We start from the raw sequence: 22,164 nt of genomic DNA on the forward strand, positions 1-22,164 counted from the left end.
TTGTGGGTGGGCGTGTTGACGAGTTGTTTCAGTCCGAGGTTGTCGAGGTTGTCCAGGAGGGTGTGAGAGTTGGGGTCGGTGAGGTTGTCGAGGTGGAAGTTGAGGTTTCCGATGAGGTCGGCGATGATGGTGGTGAACGCAGTTTGAGGTCCGGGAGGTCTGTAGGCTAGGGCACCTCTTAGGGTCGTTCTGGGGCTGGGCTGGATCTGGAAATGGAGGTGTTCAGTGGTGGGCGGGCTGTCGCTCGAGCTGGAGGTCGTGAGCCAGAGGGAGCTCTTGTGTGCGATGGCGAGTCCTCCTCCTAGGAGGTTGGGGCGGTCCTTCCTCTGGATCTTGTATCCATCTGGGATGGCGGTTGCGGTGTCAGGGGCGAAGGTGGAGTTGGTCCAAGTTTCTGTGAAGAAGGTGACATCTGGTGAGAGGGTGTCGAGGAGGTCCCATTTCTCTACAGCATGTCTGTGCAGGGAGCGCAAGTTGAGGACGATGCACCTCAGGGCTTCGGTGTTGTTGGCGTTCGGGATGGGGGCGATGGCCATGAGGGTGCGGATGGTGGTGAAGGTCTGATGGTAGTGACGGCAGGAGAACTGGCCGTGGGTGGTGCTAGGCATGGACAGCTGGCAGTTTTTGTTCCTTCCTGGGTTGAGTGTGAGAAGGGCAGCTGATTCGTAGTGGTGGGTGCTCGGAGATCCAGGGTACCAGGTGCTGGTCGCGGTCGGGTCATGGACGGGCACAGACAGGCTTGTCTTTGGCGCGCCAGCAGAGCGGCCACACAGAGGCCGCCATTAAATAGGAAAGGGGAGGGAAGAGCAGCTGGGAGGCAGGAGTGGGAACTGGCAGGGAGGAGGGGCCGCGGGGGCAGCAGGGGCGGGAAAGGGCACAACGGCGAAGAACAGTATGAAGAACAGTACAAACAGTTAAAAACAGTCTAAAAGAGGCAACATATAACAAAATACAGGAAAGACAATTTACAGGCACAATTGACAAAAGACACACAAAAGACAGCAAAACAGGAACAAACACAAGGCAGACAACAGCGGACCAGTAGAAGAGCTACGATCTCCCACTGGACCACCAGGGAGGAGGCGCAGGCAGGGTGGAGGAGGGCCTCGAACACCTACCAGCAACAGGTGAACGGGATCAGTGGCAGGTGACACTTAACAGCGAAGCTGCAGGGGGAGAGAGAGCAGGTCTCTGATCAGGAGGTCAATTCCACTCTAGACATGTTGGCCTCTTTTAGAGAAAGTCAGAAGCCCCAACCTTGTGATAAAGCTCAGCGGTTTTCTACAGAGCTGGTTGAGCTCAAGAAAGTATGCAAGAGATCTGAGAGGAAGTGGAGGGTCCATTATAGTGACACCGATAAACAGGTGTATAGACAGACACTGAAAACATATCAACATGCTATCCGGACAGCCCGGTAGAATAATTGTGAAATCAGGATCAGCCAGGCAGAGAATTAATTTAAGAAACTTTATACGATTGTGAATTCTTTTTTAAAACCCACTATTCCAGGGACTGGCCACATCCCATCAAAATGTCGATGTGAGGCACTGGCCAACCCCTTTTTAAGAAAAGTCAGTCTTATCTAAAATGCCTTTTCAGATGCAGTGGAACCTAACAAAATTATTTGTGTGGACTCCACCACAAATCAGGCAAACGCTAAGCTTTCTAGGTTCCCGCCAGTGGAGAAAAAAGATATCCTTGAGATTGCAGGGAAGGTCAAATCAGGATCCCTGCTGGACCTAGCTCCGTTAGACCTCCTCCTGAAAGGAAAAGATGTCGTTGTTGCAGCAATGGCAGATATTTACAATCTTTCCCTAGAAAGTGGGGTAGTGTCGGACGCATGGAAGCATGCTATTATACGCCCATTAGATTAAACACAAGCTAAGATGCACCACGCATTTATGAGAAACAGTGAATTATTGACAGTATATACAGTTCAAGTCCAATTCAAAAGACAGATAGAAATTCCTTGGTTTTAGTCTTTTTATTCCAAATTCATTGGATAGTGGACATTACAAAGCGACACAGCCGACGCGTTTCGTCCTGAAACAGGACTTCTTCAGGGCTGTTAAAAATACATAGACATACAATTATAAATACACATATATATAACACTAAAATGTCACAAAATTGAATGACAGTCTGACAAAAAAAAAACCTACATTGAACTAGACGTCTTTTTACATAGATTCATAGTTTTGTGATTTTGAGAGAGTAAATATTCCTTGACATATTCATGACATGGGTCATGCTGATGTTCCTCATGTCCATAATATCTCGCTAAGCTGTGCAATACAAATCAGCTTTTTAACATTAAGTTTCTATATATAACATTCTCCCAATATGCATATTGCACCTCAAATAAACATGCAAGAGATGTTAAGACAAGACAGAAGAAAGAAGAAGGAAGGGAAACGTGAGGGAGCAAGATATGTGATATCGTATATTTTAATTAAAGGTATGTATATTATTAGTGGAAGTGGTAATAGTCTTGTTCAAGACAAGTTTCACTTGTTTTTTTAAAAAAGAGTGCCATAAACAAGGTAGATTCATAGTATACCTACCAAGATATAAAGATGATCACACATAAATACTATTTATGGTCATAGTTGATAGGATGAGAAAAAGAGATCTTCAATATAGGGTCTTTTCTTCCATAAATGAATATCTGCAACATGAAACCATATCTATTAGTACAGTAGATATACACAATGTTTAAAATATATTCGGAGGGCGGGTTGTGATGGAAATAGTCTTCCACCTCCCGAAGATTATGCCCATACTGAAGAAAATAACTTCAAAAAGCATGGGGATCCGAGTCCGAATAGAATTTGGTCCAATCTAAATGGACCCCTTTCTCAAATCCACTTGGAATAAAACACCTTATTGTATTGTGTTAGTGGAAATAATAGCAGTATCCACTATTAGTGTGGAATGACGCTTACTATCCTGTATTTATGTGGATAAGAAATGGAATAAAAGCATGGTAGGTCCAATAATAAACATACCTTGTCTATGATTAGTATGTCTGTAATTATAGGTTTATTTTCTTCTGTTTCAACAGCAGGTTATTTGTAAATAGATATATTTTCAGCCAACAGTCCGAAATGGCTTTTTCCAGTCTAAAATGAGTAAATTAGACAAAGAAGGGGAACAATTAAAAATCTTTCCAATCTTATTTCATTAGTTCTAATATGCTAAATTGTCTAATTATACCAAAATATCCAAACCTTCATGATATCCACTTTAAGAAAACAAGGGGGAACCGGTTATTGTATGTATATTTCCTAATGCCCCCAAGGCTAATACAGTCTCTAGAAATTGAGTAAGTATAGGATTTTAAAATTGTGGCATCTAATGTAATCGTATTCTATCCATCCGCTTTAAAGGTTCTATCACTCCGTACTGCCTGTGTATGATCCTGATTGCCATGGCCGTCTAAAAATCGCTTTCTAATAACCCCCTTGGTCGAGTGACCCTAGTTTCCCCAAAACAGGCATACATCCCCTATCTTAGATAATAGCAGAGACCCGAGATGTGCTTACCGCAATATATTAGTTGTGGCTGGAAACAACAACGAACACTCGTGATGCCGGTCCTCCGAATCGGTGAAGTCATGAAAAAATAATAAGCTTCCTTTAAGTAGTCTCAAGTAGCTGGTTAAACTCGGAGCACCTGTATCGGCTCGGGAGGTCGCGCCCCCTAATTGGTCACATGAATACCGTTGCGAGCGTAGCGGCCATCTTTTAATGAGTGTAAAACCCCGACGCTTAAACAAAATTACGGGCTTTTTGATGAAACATAAATTTTTAAACGTAGAAAAAAGTACTAAAAGTCGACATTTGAATATATTATTTGAAAGGATTTTTTAATATACTCAGAATATGTTTTGTAAGAGGCACTCCTCTATTATTTATAGACCGAATCTATAATTGGCGGTCCCATAGAGAGATAGATATATGTGAATTTGGCGGTCATTTTAAAATATATACATATTAACTTGGTTAACGGGAGATCCAAGGAGGACCGGCATCACGAGTGTTCGTTCTTGTTTCCAGCCACAACTAATATATTGCGGTAAGCACATCTCGGGTCTCTGCTATTATCTAAGATAGGCGATGTATGCCTGTTTTGGGGAAACTAGGGTCACTCGACCAAGGGGGTTATTAGAAAGCGATTTTTAGACGGCCATGGCAATCAGGATCATACACAGGCAGTGCGGAGTGATAGAACCTTTAAAGCGGATGGATAGAATACGATTACATTAGATGCCACAATTTTAAAATCCTATACTTACTCAATTTCTAGAGACTGTATTAGCCTTGGGGGCATTAGGAAATATACATACAATAACCGGCTCCCCCTTGTTTTCTTAAAGTGGATATCATGAAGGTTTGGATATTTTGGTATAATTAGACAATTTAGCATATTAGAACTAATGAAATAAGATTGGAAAGATTTTTAATTGTTCCCCTTCTTTGTCTAATTTACTCATTTTAGACTGGAAAAAGCCATTTCGGACTGTTGGCTGAAAATATATCTATTTACAAATAACCTGCTGTTGAAACAGAAGAAAATAAACCTATAATTACAGACATACTAATCATAGACAAGGTATGTTTATTATTGGACCTACCATGCTTTTATTCCATTTCTTATCCACATAAATACAGGATAGTAAGCGTCATTCCACACTAATAGTGGATACTGCTATTATTTCCACTAACACAATACAATAAGGTGTTTTATTCCAAGTGGATTTGAGAAAGGGGTCCATTTAGATTGGACCAAATTCTATTCGGACTCGGATCCCCATGCTTTTTGAAGTTATTTTCTTCAGTATGGGCATAATCTTCGGGAGGTGGAAGACTATTTCCATCACAACCCGCCCTCCGAATATATTTTAAACATTGTGTATATCTACTGTACTAATAGATATGGTTTCATGTTGCAGATATTCATTTATGGAAGAAAAGACCCTATATTGAAGATCTTTTTCTCATCCTATCAACTATGACCATAAATAGTATTTATGTGTGATCATCTTTATATCTTGGTAGGTATACTATGAATCTACCTTGTTTATGGCACTCTTTTTTAAAAAAACAAGTGAAACTTGTCTTGAACAAGACTATTACCACTTCCACTAATAATATACATACCTTTAATTAAAATATACGATATCACATATCTTGCTCCCTCACGTTTCCCTTCCTTCTTCTTTCTTCTGTCTTGTCTTAACATCTCTTGCATGTTTATTTGAGGTGCAATATGCATATTGGGAGAATGTTATATATAGAAACTTAATGTTAAAAAGCTGATTTGTATTGCACGGCTTAGCGAGATATTATGGACATGAGGAACATCAGCATGACCCATGTCATGAATATGTCAAGGAACATTTACTCTCTCAAAATCACAAAACTATGAATCTATGTAAAAAGACGTCTAGTTCAATGTAGGTTTTTTTTTTGTCAGACTGTCATTCAATTTTGTGACATTTTAGTGTTATATATATGTGTATTTATAATTGTATGTCTATGTATTTTTAACAGCCCTGAAGAAGTCCTGTTTCAGGACGAAACGCGTCGGCTGTGTCGCTTTGTAATGTCCACTATCCAATGAATTTGGAATAAAAACACTAAAACCAAGGAATTTCTATCTGTCTTTTGAATTGGACTTGAACTGTATATACTGTCAATAATTCACTGTTTCTCATAAATGTGTGGTGCATCTTAGCTTGTGTTTAATCTATTTATGTAAGTTCCCTAGGGAACCAGCATTGTAACAGTGGGTGCTACTCAGAATGCACACACTCCCTCAATTTATGTATAAATATACTTCATTGGGGAGAATACTTTAAAGGGTGATATTAGATCAGGTGCTGATAGGTAGAAGGTTCCACTGTTAGTGTTGATAGTACTTCTATTATACGCCCATTATTGAAGAAACCAGCATTAGATCAACAGATAGATAACTATAGACTTACCTCTCTACTTCCTGCGACTAGTAAAATCTTGGAGAAGGCGATTAACAACTACCTTTCTAAATCTTTGGAAGTGAACAACATTTTGCACCCCACACAAACAGGTTTTTGTCAGAGCTAAAGCACAGAAACTGCATTTTTAATGGCAACTGAGGACCTAAGCAATCTTTAGATCAGGGTGATTTGGCGGCGCTTATCATGTTGGATTTAAGCGAAGCCTTCGAGACTGTTTCACACCATGTTCTCCTTTGTAGATTGGAAAAGATAGGAGTTACTGGTAAGGCACAAAAATTGCTAGCTTTTTTCTTAAAAAATAGGAGATTTCAAGTCAGCGAGGGGCCATTTTACTCCAAAATGCATTAGTTAAGCTGTGGGGTGCCGCAAGGCTCCTCCCTTAGCCCCACACTTTTTAACGTAAATGTCCATCCATTCGCTGACAACACCAAGATCATCATCTCTCCCTCTTTCAATGGTCAATCGACATACCAAAAACTGAACGAATGCTTAGAGCAAGTCCCAAGTGGATGACAGAGAGTTGTCTCAAACTAAACGGGGAGAAAACCAAGGTCATGGTAGTGGGAAACAGTCCATCTTTATGGGACCAACTAACATGGCCTCCCTCTTTAGGATATCGTCCCTCCCCCAAACTAGAGGTGAAAAATCTGGGTGTCACTCTGGAGAGCCATCTCTCTATGGCAGTGCAAGCGAAAAGAGTTGCAGCTACCTGCTTTGCCTTCATAGAGCCCTGCGGAAAACCATTAAAGGGTTCCGCATGGAGCTGAGAAGAATAGTAATACAGGGACTCATATTATTGTGTCTTGATTATGGCAATTCTCAGTTTTTAGTGAGTCCCAGCTCAATGACTAACAGGCTCAGCCCGAGCGCACCAGCTCAATTGCCACTGGGTGTACCGAGGTTCCAGTCAGCTCACCCAGTGCTTGCTACTGAAAAGCGTCCGATTCACTGCACTATGTATCACGCACGATGCTCAGGCCCACGGATTTTCCCCCATCTTATCAAACCCTAAAAGGCTAACAAAGTCCTGAGGTCAACTAAGTTAGGCCTTCTTTGTGTTCCAAGAATCAAGAGGGCCAGAAGTGAGGGCCTTTCTTTTGCCTTTCTGGCCCCTAAATTGTGGAACTGTCTGTCTGGAAAAAAAACTGAAAAGTCACCTGTTTACTCAACTGATGTGGTCTACAGCGGGGATGGCTAGTGTTGGAAATCCCAATTCGGGTAGCCATGCCTTTCACAAATTATGTTATTAATAATAATAATAATTCCTGTGGAATGTCTGCTAGGCAATGATTTGGAGTCCTCAGCATTGGCTGAGGTCAAAAGAAAGACCCATGCAGGTATGCTGAGTATACCTGAATGGGTGTGTGTAAAATCAAAAGCACAATGTAAAGCTCAGGGTGAAAAAGAAGAGTTGGAGCCTAGAAAAATTGCCCAACCCTCACAAGAGATAAGGCAAAAAGTCTGGGAAGCCAGCTTCTGAACAGACCTCAGCTCAGGTCCCCTCTCATCAGGGAAAAGACCTGTCAGCCCCAGAGGGAACTGAGCCCAGGAAATTGGACCTTACACGCCAGAGCTCCTATGACCCTCTATGGAAGACCTGTGCCAGGACCTGCCCCACTCTTGAGAGTCTGAGACAGCAAGCTGCTGATCAGGAAACAGGAGATGTCAGTGGCTCCCACAGAACCTTTTGGGAGAAGGAACTCCTTTACACTGAGGTCAGAGACCACAAACCTGATGTCACTAGGGCAGTGGTAGAGCCTCGAGTGTACTCTCATTGGCTTGTGACATCCCCCTAGCTGGGCATCTTGGCCAGGCCAAAGCCTGGAGTACATTCCACTTCTATTGGCCAGGGATGTCCCAGAAGGTGAAGGAGGTTTGTAATTCCTATGCCATCTATCAAGCTAGCGGTAAGACAGGTGTCCATGCAAAGGTCCCCTTAATTCCACTTCCAGTGGTTGGGGTACCCTTTGAAAGGGTAGGTATTGACATTGCTGGTCCCCTGGACCCTCCAACTGCATCAGGGAACAGATCCATACTGGTAGTAGTGGATCATGCTACTAGGTACCCTGAAGCAATGCCCCTAAGGACTACTACTGCTCCTGCAGAGGTACAAACTTCATGTCTGGTTACCCAAAACATATGGGCAGAATGTGGAGTGACCTTTAAGTTCACTACCCCATACCACCCACAAACAAATGGTCTTGTTGAAAGGTTGACCTACTGATTAGCATTCTAAGAGGCGAGCTTCAAAGAAGATGCCACGTTTGAAATGCAAGTCTGGCTCCCCTCACAGGAGAGGAAGCTGACCCCCTTTGTCCAGAGCCCTTTGGCACATGGACGGGCAAAAGGTGTCTACCCCTAGGCCAGTACCACCCCTAAGGTGGCCTTACCTGAAGGGGTCACAACTTTTTAGAGTTGGCCATCTTGGTGATGGCAAACGTAGGCATTCTGGGACAGGGTTATGCCCAATCCCCACAGGAAGTATTTGTATTTGGGATTTGTAATACACACGGCTACTCGAAGAGTGTCCCGGCATGAGCCTGGAGGAAGAAAAGGCAAGAGGGGACAGCTAGAGGAAAAGAAATGTCTTGAGCCTTTTCCTAAAAATCTTGGAATCCTGAATGCTGCGAAGATCCAGGGGTAGAAGGTTCCAGGCCAAAGATGCCCTGAGAGCAAGAGAGCTCCATCCCATTCTCTTAAGGCGAAATGTCAGGATATGGGCGAGAAGCTGCGTCACAGAGCGCAGCTGCCTGGTAGGAACATAGAACCTGAAGCGCTTTCTCAGATAAGCAGGGCCATGTCCATGGAGAGCAGTATGTGCCAGGACCAGGTATTTAAACTTAATCCTTTCCAAAATAGGCAGCCAGTGAAGTTCACGCAAGTGTTGGCTCACGCTGGTCTTTATATGGACATTAAGTCTGGTCGCGGCATTTTGAACCACCTGTAGTTTGTTCAAACGGTAGCCAGGCAAACCTAGATATAAGACATTGGCGTAATCGAGGCCCGAGGATACCAGTGCACGGATAACAGTTTCCCTAGCTGGCCTAGGGAGAAGAGGGAGAAACTTTTTTAAGGATTTCAGAATGCCAAAACATTGACCAGTGAGCTTCTTGATCTGAGTAGAGAAGTTTACCTTCTTGTCAAACCAGATTCCCAGGTTTTCTGTGGGAAGGCCTTCCGAGGGCGGCAAAAGTGAGTAATCTGTCCAGAACGATTTCTGAAACTGAGGAAGGAAATTCCCAAAAAGGAGGATCTCAGTTTTTTCCTCGTTACATTTCAACTGAGCAGTGAACAGCCTTTGAAAGACCGCTAACAGACAGGATTTAGCAAGTGTAGTGTCAGAATCGTTTTTCTTCCATGTGAAGAGGAGCTGGGTATCATCAGCATAAGCGATGATCTTAGCGCCAAGCTCCTCAGCCAACTATATCAGGGAGTGACATAGATGTTAAAGAGAAGAGGGCTCAAAGTGGAACCTTGTGCCACTCCCATGGCCACAGTCTGGGGAGAGGAAGAAAAAGGGGGAATCCAAATCTGTTGCGTTCTGCCCTCAAGACAGGAATTCAGCCATCTCAAAGCGCACCCTGAAACACCAATATCTGGGAGACGGTCCAGGAGCAGCGAGTGTGGCACAGTGTCGAACGCCGCAGGCAGATCCAACAAGATCAGGGCTGCCCGACCACCTGAGTCCAAAGTTTCCCGGATGGATTCCAAAACTCCCACAGGAGTGGTCTCAGTACAGTAAGTGGCTCTAAAGCCAGATTGTGTCGGGAGAAGCAGGCCATGCCGTTCAACATACTCTCTATGCAAAATAAACAATTGATGGACGGAATACTGGACAATGCAAACATTCACCCCCAGTCACAAGGATCCGGGTTAAATCCATCATTCTTTTGCTCACCACACCACCCCAGTTTGGACCCAGCCATATGCAAATCAGTCTTGACCCTGTTTATTGTGGGAAATGTCCAGCCCGAACTGCCTAGCCAGGTCCTCCCTGGACCGGAAACAAGCATCCTGGGACCGGTGTCAGGGCATCTCCCTTCATCAACCAGGCTAGCTTGAATCCAGTGGCATGGAGAGCACGGGATCCACGTCTGAGCATACCCTTCCCACTTAGGGCGACATATGCAAAATAAATAATTGATGGACGGAATGCTGGACAATGCAAGCATTCAACCTCAGTCACAAGGATCTGGGTTAAATCCATCATTCTTTTGCTCACCACACCACCCCAGTTGGGACCCAGCAAATCAGTCTTGACCCTGTTCCTTGTGGGAACAGTCCAGCCCGAACTGCCAAGCAAAGTCCTCCCTGGATCCGAAACAAGCAACCTGGGACCGGTTTCAGGGCATCACCCGTCATCAGACAGGCTAGCTTGAATCCAGTGGTGTAGTGAGCACAGGACCCACATCTGGGCATGCCCTTCTCACTTAGGGCGACATATGCAAAACAAAACAATTGTTCATTTTGCATTTGTCACCCCGAGTGGGACGGGTATGCCCAGACGTGGGTCCCGTGCTCTCCATGCCACTTGATTCAAGCTAGCTGGTGAAGGGTGAAAGCTCGAAACCGGTCCTAGGATGCTTGTTTCCAGTCCAGGAAGGACCTGGCCTGGCAGTTCGGGCTGGACTGTTCCCATTGGGCGCAGGGTCAAGACTGATTTGCATATGGCTGGGTCCAAACTGGAATGGCATGGTGAGCAAAAAAGCGATGGATTTAGACCCAGATCTCTGTACTGGGGTAAATGTATGACATTGTTCTGCATTCTGCCCATCAATTGTTCTTTTTGCGTTCACAATACTCTGACAGTTGCCTGTTAACCAATTTTTAACAAAAGTTTGCCACAGAAGAAAGGAGGGAGATAGGGCGGTAACAGGAAGAGATGGTAGGTTCAAGTGTAGACTTTTTCAGCTATAGGACAATTGTGGCCTGTTCCCATGTAACAGGCACCATAGCTGTGGTAAGAGAGTGATTAATAAGCTGATTTACAACTGGATTAATTGTCTCTGCGGCAAAGGACAGCAATCTAGGGGCGAGTTCAAAACTGAAAGCCTATTGCCGATGTCAAAATTAGTTTGGAGAACTCGAATCTTGTCGATGATAAAACTAGAGAGTTCTTCCCACCAGACAGACGAGGCGGGATGAGTAATAGCCTCTGCTCTAGGGGAAAGGAAACTTTGAACGATGCTAAAGATTTCTTTAGCATTGTTCTTAGAAATGGCAATGCGCTCTGCGTAGTGAAGGCCATTAGCTTCAGTTATCAATGCAAATAGGGGGCGTAGTAACCCCAAGGGTCAGTAGCCCACTTGCTCTTTACTCACCTTTAATCCAAGAGTCTGGTCCCGTAAGTCGCTGAAAAGAACTGGAATGCCGCATATGTTTTCCTCCCATAGGGTAACATTGCAGTCTTCAAAAACTGCACTAAGTATTGACTTTTAAATATAAAAGAATTTCTCTTGCAAAACATACTCACCTGATCGTATTGATTCTGGTGCCTAAATATATATAAAGATAAATGTTATTTTTATAAAGGGGCGTGGATCTCCTTATTAAATAGTGTGTATCATTTATTGACTATTGTGTGTATTTGTAAATGTTTAACCCTCCCCGCGGATAAGCCTAAGGCTGCTCAACCACACTACCTCCTAGAAGAGTAGAGCAAGCCCCTGTCCACTTATAAGTGAACCCCTGGACTTTTAACACTCATTTTGATACAGCATATAAACAATAAGCTTCCTACAGCAGTAATGATCCCTTTTAGCATTAATGATCATGTTTAGTACTTTGTGCACTAGCGCTGATGATCTAGCATTAATGCTGCCGCATAGCACTAATGAACCATCTTAGCATTAGTGATTGTGTTTAGTACTAAAGATACTTTGTGCACTAGCGCTGGTGATCTAGCATTAATACTGTCATATAGCACTAATGATCCCTTTTAGCATTAATGATCCTGTTTAGTACTAATGATACTATTTTGCACTAGCGCTGGTGCCCGAGGATTAAGGCTGCCGTATAGCACTAATTATCCCTTCTAGCATTAATGATCCAGTTTATTACTAATCATACTTTTTTGGACTAGTGCTTGTGATCTAGTATTCCTGTTGCCATACAGCCCTAATGAATGATACCTTTTAGCTTTAATGATCCTGTATAGTACAAATTATACTTCTTGCACTAGTGCTGGTGATCTAGCATTAATGCTGCTTATAGCACTAATGATCCCTTTTAGCATTAATGATCCTGTTTAGTACTAATGATACTTTTTGCACCAACGCTGGTGATCTAGCATTAAAGCTGCTGTTTAGCACTAATGAACCATCTTGGCAATAATGATTCTGTTTAGTACTAATGATACTTTGTGCACTAGCGCTGATGATCTAGCATTAATGCTGCCGTATAGCACTAATGAATCATCTTAGCATTAATGATCCTGTTTAGTACTAAATATACTTTTTTGCACTAGCGCTGGTGACCGAGGTTCAAGGCTGCCATATAGCACTAATATGCCTTCTAGCATTAATGATCCAGTTTATTACTAATCATACTTTTTGGACTAGTGCTGGCGATCTAGCACCAACGCTGATGATCTAGCATTAATGCTGCTGTTTTGCACTAATGAACCATCTTGGCATTATTGATTCTGTTTAGTACTAATTATACTTTTTGCACTAGTGCTGGTGATCTAGCATTAATGCATCTAGCATCAGTGTCCAGATACCCCTAGGGGTGACATAGTTGCGCTTTACAAATGCTAACTGATTGACTGATCGATTGAATGCTGCCGTGGGGCACCAATGATCTGTTCTAGTATCAATTATGCTGTTTAGTACTAATGATACTTTTTGCACTAGTGCTGGTGATCTAGCATTAATGCTGCATATGGCATTAATGATCCTGTTTAGTACCAATGAGCAAGCCCCTGTCCACTTGTAAGGGAACCCGTGGACTCTTAACACAATATATCTCATTTTGATATATCCTATAAAGAACCAGCTTCCTACAGCACTAATGATCCCTTTTAGCATTAATGGCCCTCTTTAGTACTTTTTACACTAGTGCTGGTGATCTAGCATTAATTCTGCCATATAGCAATAATGAACCCTTCTAGCATTAATGATCCAGTTTAGTTCTAGTGATACTTTGTGCACTAGCGCTGGCAATCTAGCATTAATGCTGCCATATAGCACTAATGATCCCTTCCTGCATTAATGATCCTGTTTTTTCAGTAGGGTGCATCATGTAGAAAAAATGCTGCCATGAGGCATTAATGATCCTTTTCTGCACAAATGATATCACATTAGCCCGTGTGCCTTCCTCGCCGCTGATGTTAGCAGCTGTAAGAGTAGAGGTGTATTGATAGTGCTATTAGTTACCACCTGACAGTGGGATCACCGGCTCCTTGGCTGCATCAGGATCCTGAGAAGAACAAACTGTGCCTTACCTTGTGACTGTCCGGAAACTGGATGATGGTCCCCGTTGGAGGCGTACCCTGAGGCTGGACCTTGTGACTGTCCGGAAACTGGCTGATGGTCTCCGTTAAAAGCATACCCTGGGGCTGGACCTTGTGACTGTCCGGAAACTGGCTGATGGTCTCCGTTAGAAATGTATCCTGAGGCTGGACCTTGTGACTGTCCGGAAACTGGCTGACGGTTCCCGTTGGAGGTGTACCCTGAGTCTGCACCTTGGACACACGACCCTGAAGGAGAAAACAAAAACAATGAGATACAAATATTTCTTTCATGCCCATCAGTGCAAAACATCCCACAGAGAGGTGGGATAATAGATGAGTGAAATTGTGATCCTTTGAATCAAATATAATGCAGCATTTTGAGATTGGAAATGAGCTGTTTACATTTAATACTGCATACTATGATGGGTGTGGGGTGAAGCAAAACGACCGTCACTCCAGAGGAGTGGGTCTACCTCAATGTGTTGACATTTGGCGAGTGCGTTTATTACACAACTTTTCAATTGCTTATTGCCCATCGCAACATGATCTACAAAGGCATTCCAGGAAGCTCCTCGGTGCTGAATCTGCCTGCAAGGCTGGCTCTTAACTGGAGCAAAGACCATTAAATTCAGCATCCCTGAGAAGTACTCTTCTGGCCTGCAATCAGAACCTCAAGTTGAAAGTTATGCACCCTAGGTTTTGGCCCAGGTAACATGCAGAAGCTGCCCCCTTGTGTGGAATGCCCTCAGGTCAGCCATTATAAAGCAGATTAGTTATCTACCACTAGGAACCTTTCAAAAAACAAACTTTGCAATAATCTTAAGACTGAGAACTGCTATCGCTCTGTGCAGTGAGTAATGCCAGCAGGCCAGATAACTGGACTTCAATTCCTATGGGCCACTATTTCCTATTGTATGGTGGTTCTTCAACTCTTTCTCGAATGGCCTGTATGCCTTCTCAATTTAGATGATCAAAAAATACTCTTTATACAGAAAACACTATGAAATATCTGAACTACAAATAAAATACAGTTTCTATAAGATGCACATGGGATATACATGCATATCGCGAAGGAGTACCAATTTTAATCACAAACATCAATGAAAACATGCAGTCAATAAAATGACATTATTTTGCATCCCATAGACTTACATGGCGAGAGCACAGGATTCTGTGGGAGACCAGCCCAGGAGTCATGTTCCTTCAGTCATGCCAGTCTGCTTTCCATTGGCAGCAGGAAATAAAAACATGTCCACAATCACTCATAATTAGAGCCGGCTTTAGAGCAAGGCATCGGTTAATGGTGTTGCAAGCAGGGATCCATCTACCAACAGCAACGTACCTCATTGTTAGGGGATAGTGCATGGCGCCTACGAAGGTAGAAAACCAAGCCCTGACCGCGCAACAAATGGCTGAATCAGAACAATTTTGACCTTTCCTCATTTCATACCAAGGGCCTAGAATATCTGGTTGCAATCACCTACATACCCGCCTGTAGTCTCAGAGCAGGCAGTATCCTCTCCGACAGACTCTGAGACTCAGGTGTGGGGTACTGCCCAACAGTCGAGGGAGGCGGAATCTCAGAGCCTTACTAAATTGAAATCATAGAAGGATGGATGTAGAGTACTGGAAAAACAGGTCTGTGAGGCCCAAAGATGTCCACATAAATACAGCAAGGTATGGAGAATGTGGATGGAGTCTTGAGGCACTCTTGCTTAGGAAGTTCCCTTTTGTATGAATACCATGCTGAAAACTATTCCAGCTGTTCACTGTATACGGATGAGCCACACTCACTTTGCGCTTGTATGCTTGTTTGGAATACCTCACTGTGATGCACTGTGCTGGTTTTGATTGCTTCAATGCTTAATGAAAGGCCGTTGAAATGGTTTATTTAAAAAAAGCAAAAAGGAGCTCAAGTTTGCCTTACCTTCTTACGTGGCAGTAGTCGGCGGCCAGCTCGAGCACGCTTCGGTTTTTGAGGCAGGGCCTGCAAGATCTTAGCAACGTGACCCTGCGCGGCACAAAGTTTATAGATCAGCTTAAATAACAGCCTTTTGAGGATCTTCTCAAATTATGCAGTTTTGAAGATGATAAGATATTAATTTATTAATTTTACACATAATGCTCAGAAGACTTTTGTTTTAGCTAAGTAGTCAGCATGTTAATAATGCCCCAGCTTGCATTAACCACAACTCCTACTCGTCTCCATTGGCATTCCATACCCAAGACAAAGTGATTGGGGCATAACCCAGATATCTGTGTCCGATCCATAATCATGGTGTTACCAAGAGGGGCAGAGAAGAGCGGTCACATCTGTCCGCCACAAAGGTCCTGCTTCATGTGCACTGTGCCTGCAGAGACTCAAACCTCATGGACCTCAGGGGCTCCCATAGCTTTCTTAGGACATACTTCTTATTCACATTCTATAAATGTTAACAGTTGATCTTGCTTATGTAAATATGGGACATGTCAGCTTTAGGTTTATGCATTTATTACATTTTTATGACTCGCTCATTGGCCTAAACCGTCATGTAGTCTGGTTCGGAACAGAAGCACCCTATGATGGTGCTCCATAATAAAGAGTGTTGGACCTTACGTGATTCTGAGCCTCTCTCATTCTAGTGTGCCTGGATTGCTGGAACAGAATGTAGTGGGTATTGAATGCTGGGATGGAATTTCCAGCTCTAGTGTGCATGGAATGCTGGGGTAGAATGTCCATCTCTAGTGTGAATGAAATGCTGGGATAGAATGTCCAGCTCTAGTGTGGATAGAATGCTGGGATAGAATGTCCAGCTCTAGTGTGCATGGAATGCTGGGGTAAAATGTTCAACTCTAGTGCACATAGAATTCAGGGACAGAATTTCCCGCTCTAGTGTGGATGGAATGCTGGGATAGAATGTCCAGCTCTAGTGTGCATGGAATGCTGGGGTACAATGCCCAAATCTAGTGTGCATAGTTTTCTGGGATAGAATGTCCAGCTCTAGTGTTGATGGAATGCTGGGATAGAATGTCCAGCTCTAGTGTGCATGGAATGCTGGGGTAAAATGTTCATCTCTAGTGCACATAGAATTCAAGGACAGAATTTCCCGCTCTAGTGTGGATGGAATGCTGGGATAGAATGTCCAGCTCTAGTGTGCATGGAATGCTGGGGTAGAATGTCCAGCTCTAGTGTGCATGGAATGCTGGGGTAAAATGTTCAACTCTAGTGCACATAGAATTCAGGGACAGAATTTCCCGCTTTAGTGTGGATGGAATGCTGGGATAGAATGTCCAGTTCTAGTGTGTATGGAATGCTGGGGTACAGGGCCCACATCTAGTGTGCATAGAATTCTGGGATAGAATGTCCAGTTCTAGTGTTGATGGAATGCTGGGATAGAATGTCTAGCTCTGGTGTGCATGGAATGCTCGGGTAAAATGTCCAAATCTAGTGTGCATGGAATGCTGGGATAGAATATCCAGCACTAGTGTGGATGGAATATTGGGATAGAATGTCCAGCTCGAGTGTGCATGGAATGCAGGGATAGAATGTTCAGCTCTAGTGTGCGTGGAATGCTGAAACAGAATGTAGTGTCTATTGAAAGCTGGGATAGAATGTCCAGCTGTAGCTGTTCTTCGTGACTGATTTTTGCACTTGGCTTTAGTTCTGCTCTTGGTTGCCAATGTGTATCTTAACCTGTTTACTTTATAGAATGTCTAGAATAACCCAAAACCTAGTTCATCGAGTCCATCTCCAGCCTTCTCTATCATGCTTTCACAACATGAAAGGTTTCACAACACAACACCAGTCTTAGGATTCTCACAGCTGTACATGGTAGTACTGTATGCTGTGGATACTGGTGTTTTCCCTTCTTTCTCTTTTGGCCCCTCTCATGCATCACCGCCCTGCGACACGTTGATGGAATTGTGATCTTAGAACGTCATGCATTACAGGAACTCTTGTGGTCAAACTATAGAACACAGGAGTGAATCTCAGAAGAGAGGTGGATGAATCCTATCTCCGCTCATTTAGCTCCACAGCTCTCATTTTTGGAGGTAGTAGTGGAGGGAGACTATCTGATGGTCGACACACACACCCACTAACTACATAGATGGTGTGGTTACCTGAAGTAAAGCAAATAGCAGCGCCAGGCTTCCTACATGCTGTGACTAGGCATGTGTTGGCAGGGAATATAATGCACTCCACAATGCTGTTTTGCAAAATGTAAAATAACTTCCATCTCTCTCCCACTCTTAAGAAATGTTAAAAGGTTGGTGAACAGACGGGAGTATTCTGCACCACACCCTGCACAGCTTGGTGCCTTGTGGCATTTGTGATTCTTTATCCTAAATTGCACTTTAAACAGTCTGGCTGGTGCACTGGGCAATCCCTGGCCTTCTGCTCAGCACTGCACCAACAAACCATAGTTGTTCTTGAGACCCAACTGCAAACTCATGATCTCTCAACAAAACAGGGTACAGGAAATGAGGGGTCCAAGCAATACCTGAAGCTTCTCCATCCACTCATCCAGCCATCGATTGCAGAAATCCTTCAGCGACGGCTTGCTGCCGTCGGTGTCTTTCCAGGTTTCCCAGGAGTCCATTTCTTTGTAGAAGTGCCCTTGGCGATCCTGCAGGCCCAGCTCTTCAAACAAAGCCATCAGAGGTGTCCTGGTGGCAAGAGAGATGGTCTCATCGGTCTGATTTTACAAATGTTTGAGTATCAAAAAAGCAAAGGCGTAAACTAGCAACTCAGGATTATCAACTAGAAGGCAAGAGCCAAGCAGCAACTTTGTATCAAACGGCAACTGAGAATCTACCAGCAAAGAGGAGAATGGTTTGGTGGCAGCGAGCAAAGTAAAGTACTTAATTTTTGTGGGGTGGTATCAAACGTTCAACTCCTTATCCCTGAGTGAGTGAAATTGAAGCATGTGCTATCTACCATCCACTCACTTTACTGCCTACTGCTAGATCTTGAGGCTGGAGCAGGAACTACTAAAATAATGTATCCTTGCGATGCGCTGGGACTAATCTGTTGACCTAATGATAGGACCAAATTTAATATTTACAGTGGGTAGCGATTCCTGCATCTTGAAATAAGGATTTTCACAGCAATCCTCCCTTGAAAGTTGACAATTATCTAGGAGAGGATAATCCAAGCCCTGCTGAGTTTAAAACACAAAACTCACCAGAGGGCGTTCATTCTTAGTATAAATGCAGTAAAATGTCTTAAATCACATGCTCCATGTGCGTCAATTAAGTCTTCTTCAAGAGACTGCCATATTCAGAACTTAAAACGAGATGTACAAGGCCATTTTGATGTTGCAAACCCCGAAATTCTCAAAATCACAGGGTTTATAACCCTTATTACATGTAAACCCATTTAATGCATTTCCAACTCACCAAATGGAATTTGGCCGGACCCATATTGAAAGGCAATTAGAAAGGGAGGTGAAAGGGGAGTCCACTCCTAATTGCGATTTCATAGGATATGTATCCAAAAATTTGGGGCCAGGATTGTGGTCTCAAATGATGTAGAGTTACTGACTCCTCACAGTAGATGTTAACTTATTTACAAAGGGGATTGTGCCCAGTTGGAGACCTTCCCTTTTTTAGGTCTCGCCTGACCCAGCGCATGCGCTGGTCTGGCGAGACTTATTGAGAGGGCTCCAAAAAGTGCTACCAGGCCAGCCTAGAGCTACAGTGCATGTGCGCGGGCGCGCGCGCCGCGCTTTACCACGATTACTTTCACTTTCGCGGCCGCACGGCTGCTTTGATGTTTGATCGCGATCAATTTCACGGCCGCACGGCCGCTTTGCATAGCCAATAGGTCTCGCTTTTGGGACCTTATAAGTATTTTTTAGTTATGCAACTGTTGCATGACTAAACACTTATAAGGTCCCAAAGGCGAGACCTATTGGCTATGCCAATGCTTGTTTAAATTGTGTCGAGCAACCAGAGTAGGAGCAGGCAGCGGTGTGGGACTACTGCCTGTTCCTCGAGATGTGGAGTTTATTTTTTAAAGCAGCACTGAGTCCGACTGATTTGGGAATGCAAATGCAGGGATAGTGGTATACTGTTCCTTGTATTTGCAGCCAATCTAATGGTCGCAATAAGCGACCTGCTTAATCGATATTCCTTATTCAGGTCGTTCTGTGAGCCCCTGCGACTTCAGATTTTGCAATGCGATATAGAAATGATGCGAATGTGCGACCAGTCCTTTAGTACATAAGGTTCTAAGTTAAGTTAAACAATATACATAGCGTTACTCACCCTAAACCATGGAGATTGCCAGAAAATAGATATCCCGTCAAATGAAACTACAGAGGTTCCACTGTTGTGCAATGAAAAAGTGCCCTTGACCAGTCGGAATGTGAAACCTCATTCGATAACCTGAAGAGTGAACTTAGGTAGGGCTCGCTCACCTTAGTTTGAGGGTTGCTTGTTGGAAGTAGGTCATCAGCTCAAGCGCCAGCTCCTTACTATTGCAGTCTAAAATCTTGAGAGCTCTCAGAGTGGCCAAGATGAAATCCCTCTGATCCTGCACCTGAAAGAAGGCAACAATGCGGTAGCAGAATTATACCGTTAGAAACATAACATTGGAACTGATTTACTAAACTTTTGTGAACACAAGTGTTAGTGAAGTGCACTAAAAGCTTAATTTTGAGTAAAAAAGAATCCCAAACCCTCAACTACGGATTTTCATACATTTCTGACCACAGATTCCACTTACTTCTTTCACCTTAAAGGGGCCATCCTGTGAATGATGTCACAAACTGATTTGTAAAACGCTGTTTGTCACCCATGAGGGTGTCCAGGTGTGGATGCAAGGTGTGTGGGCCAGGAAGAGGGATGAGGAGCAAAATACCTGGGCGGTGTGGTGGAAGTTCACCCTGTGGTTGCAGTAGGCTGGACGCTTGTTGTGGAGGGCTTTGTAGGCATGTGTGAGCAGTTTGAGCTGGGACTGTTTGCTGATGGGGAGCCAGTGTAGCCCTTTGAGGTGAGGAGAGGTGTGGGTTCAACTCGGAGGTTGAAGGTGAGCCTGGCTGCTGCGCTCTGGATTGTCTGGAGCATGTTTAGTAGTTGCGTGATGATTCCCACATAGAGGGAGTTGCCGTAGTCCAGGTGGCTGGTGATGAGGTTCTGGGCGATGGTGCGTGTGAAGTCGATGGTGAGCCATTTGAAGATATTTGTGAGCAAGCGCTGGGTGAGAAAGCAGGTGGATGAGATCGTGTTTATCTGCTTCCTCATCGAGAACTTGCTGTCCAGTATTATTCAGAGGTTTCCTGCATGCTCTGTGGGTTTGGGTGCAGGTCTGAGCACCGTTGCCCACCAGGAGTTGTCCGACAGGGAGTTTCTGCTCCAGAAGAGAATCTTTGTTTTGTCTGTGTTGAGTTTGAGACATTGGCTCTGCATCCAGCTTGCGATGCTGGTCATGCACCTGTGGAAGTTAGATTTGGTGTTAGTCGGGTCTGAGAATAGTTAGAGGATGAGCTGAGTGTCGCTGGCCTAGGAGATTATGTTCATGCCGTGGGATCTGACCAAGGTGGCAAAATGTGCCATGTAAGAGTTGAAGAGGGTCAGGCTTAGAGAGGATCCTTGAGGGATGCCACAGATGATGTTTTTTGGTCCCGAGGTGAAGGGTGGGAGGCGTACGCTTTGGGTTCATCCGGAAAGGAAGAACGAAACCCATTCAAGGGCTTTCCCTTGGATCCCCATTTGGTGGAGACCATGTAGGAGAATGTGCTGGGACACAGCATCAAATGCTGCAGAGAGAGCATCAGGGCGGCGGTCACTCCGTCAAGAAGAATCCTGATGTTGTCTGTGGCTGCAATCAGGGCAGTCTCGGTGCTGTGATTTGAGTGAAATCCTGATTGGGAGGCATCCAGAAGGTTGTTCTTCTCCAGGTGGGCGGTGAGTTAGAATTTCATTGCTTTCTCTAGTACCTTGGCTGGGAAAGGGTGTAGGGAAATGGGGCGGAAGTCACAATAGATCTCAAAACTCAAGCAGATGTCATAAAAAACAAGCATTTGCAATGCAATTGGTCTCGCATTTGCGAGAGTTGGAGCTTTTGGCATTGTAAATGACAATGCCTTTTATTCCTTTGTTTTGAAAACCTGCAAGCGGTGCATAAACATGCACTTTGTACGTATAGTCCTTGCTTAGGAGAAGCAAGGCTGGCAGTAAAAGAGACTGCCAGCCTTGCTTCTCATAAGCAAGGACTATAAGTACAAAGTGCTTGTTTACGCACAGCTTGCAGGTTTTCAAACGCATAAATAAAAGGCTTTGTCATTTACAATCCCAATAGCTCAAACTCTCGCAAATGCGAGACCTATTGCATTGCAAATGCTTGTTGCTTTTTCTATTGTAGCACACATAGGAGGAAAACAACATCAATTATTGTTTTTGTGCTGGAAGGTGTCTCTTACTGCACAAAAACAATTATCCCTGCACCGGCACCCTTGCACTTGCGCCATGGTGCAAGGGTGCCTGCATTGGCGCATGGCAGCTAATTGTGCGCCAGCGCAGAGGAGAGCACAGGTATGCGTCATACTGCTGTAAATATGACGCAACCCTGCACTTTACTAATGACGCAGCTCAGCGCACCAAGATGGCTTGCAGCGTCGCGCTACGTCATTTTCTAGTAAATATGCCCCAAAGTTTAATCTTTCTCATTTTATAAGGAAACATACCCTTAGTGCTTTGCATCAATACTATAAAAAGTAACGTGCCT

General features: G+C 44.0%; 1 protein-coding gene across 1 annotated transcript in view; it reads right to left on the minus strand.

Moving 5' to 3' along the window:
- WDR97 (WD repeat domain 97) overlaps positions 1-22,164 on the minus strand; it is a 619,749-nt gene that overhangs the window by 151,125 nt on the left and 446,460 nt on the right. The window contains exons 21-24 of the mRNA XM_085604522.1: positions 19,856-19,977; positions 17,936-18,101; positions 15,382-15,465; positions 13,446-13,700 (exon numbers count right to left, since the gene is read on the minus strand). Of these exons, the coding sequence (XP_085460648.1) occupies positions 13,446-13,700; positions 15,382-15,465; positions 17,936-18,101; positions 19,856-19,977 (627 nt within the window). The remainder of the gene's footprint in view (positions 1-13,445; positions 13,701-15,381; positions 15,466-17,935; positions 18,102-19,855; positions 19,978-22,164) is intronic.

Source organism: Triturus cristatus, chromosome 5_1, assembly GCF_964204655.1.
Source record: "Triturus cristatus chromosome 5_1, aTriCri1.1, whole genome shotgun sequence".
In the NCBI taxonomy this organism is placed as follows: domain Eukaryota; kingdom Metazoa; phylum Chordata; class Amphibia; order Caudata; family Salamandridae; genus Triturus; species Triturus cristatus.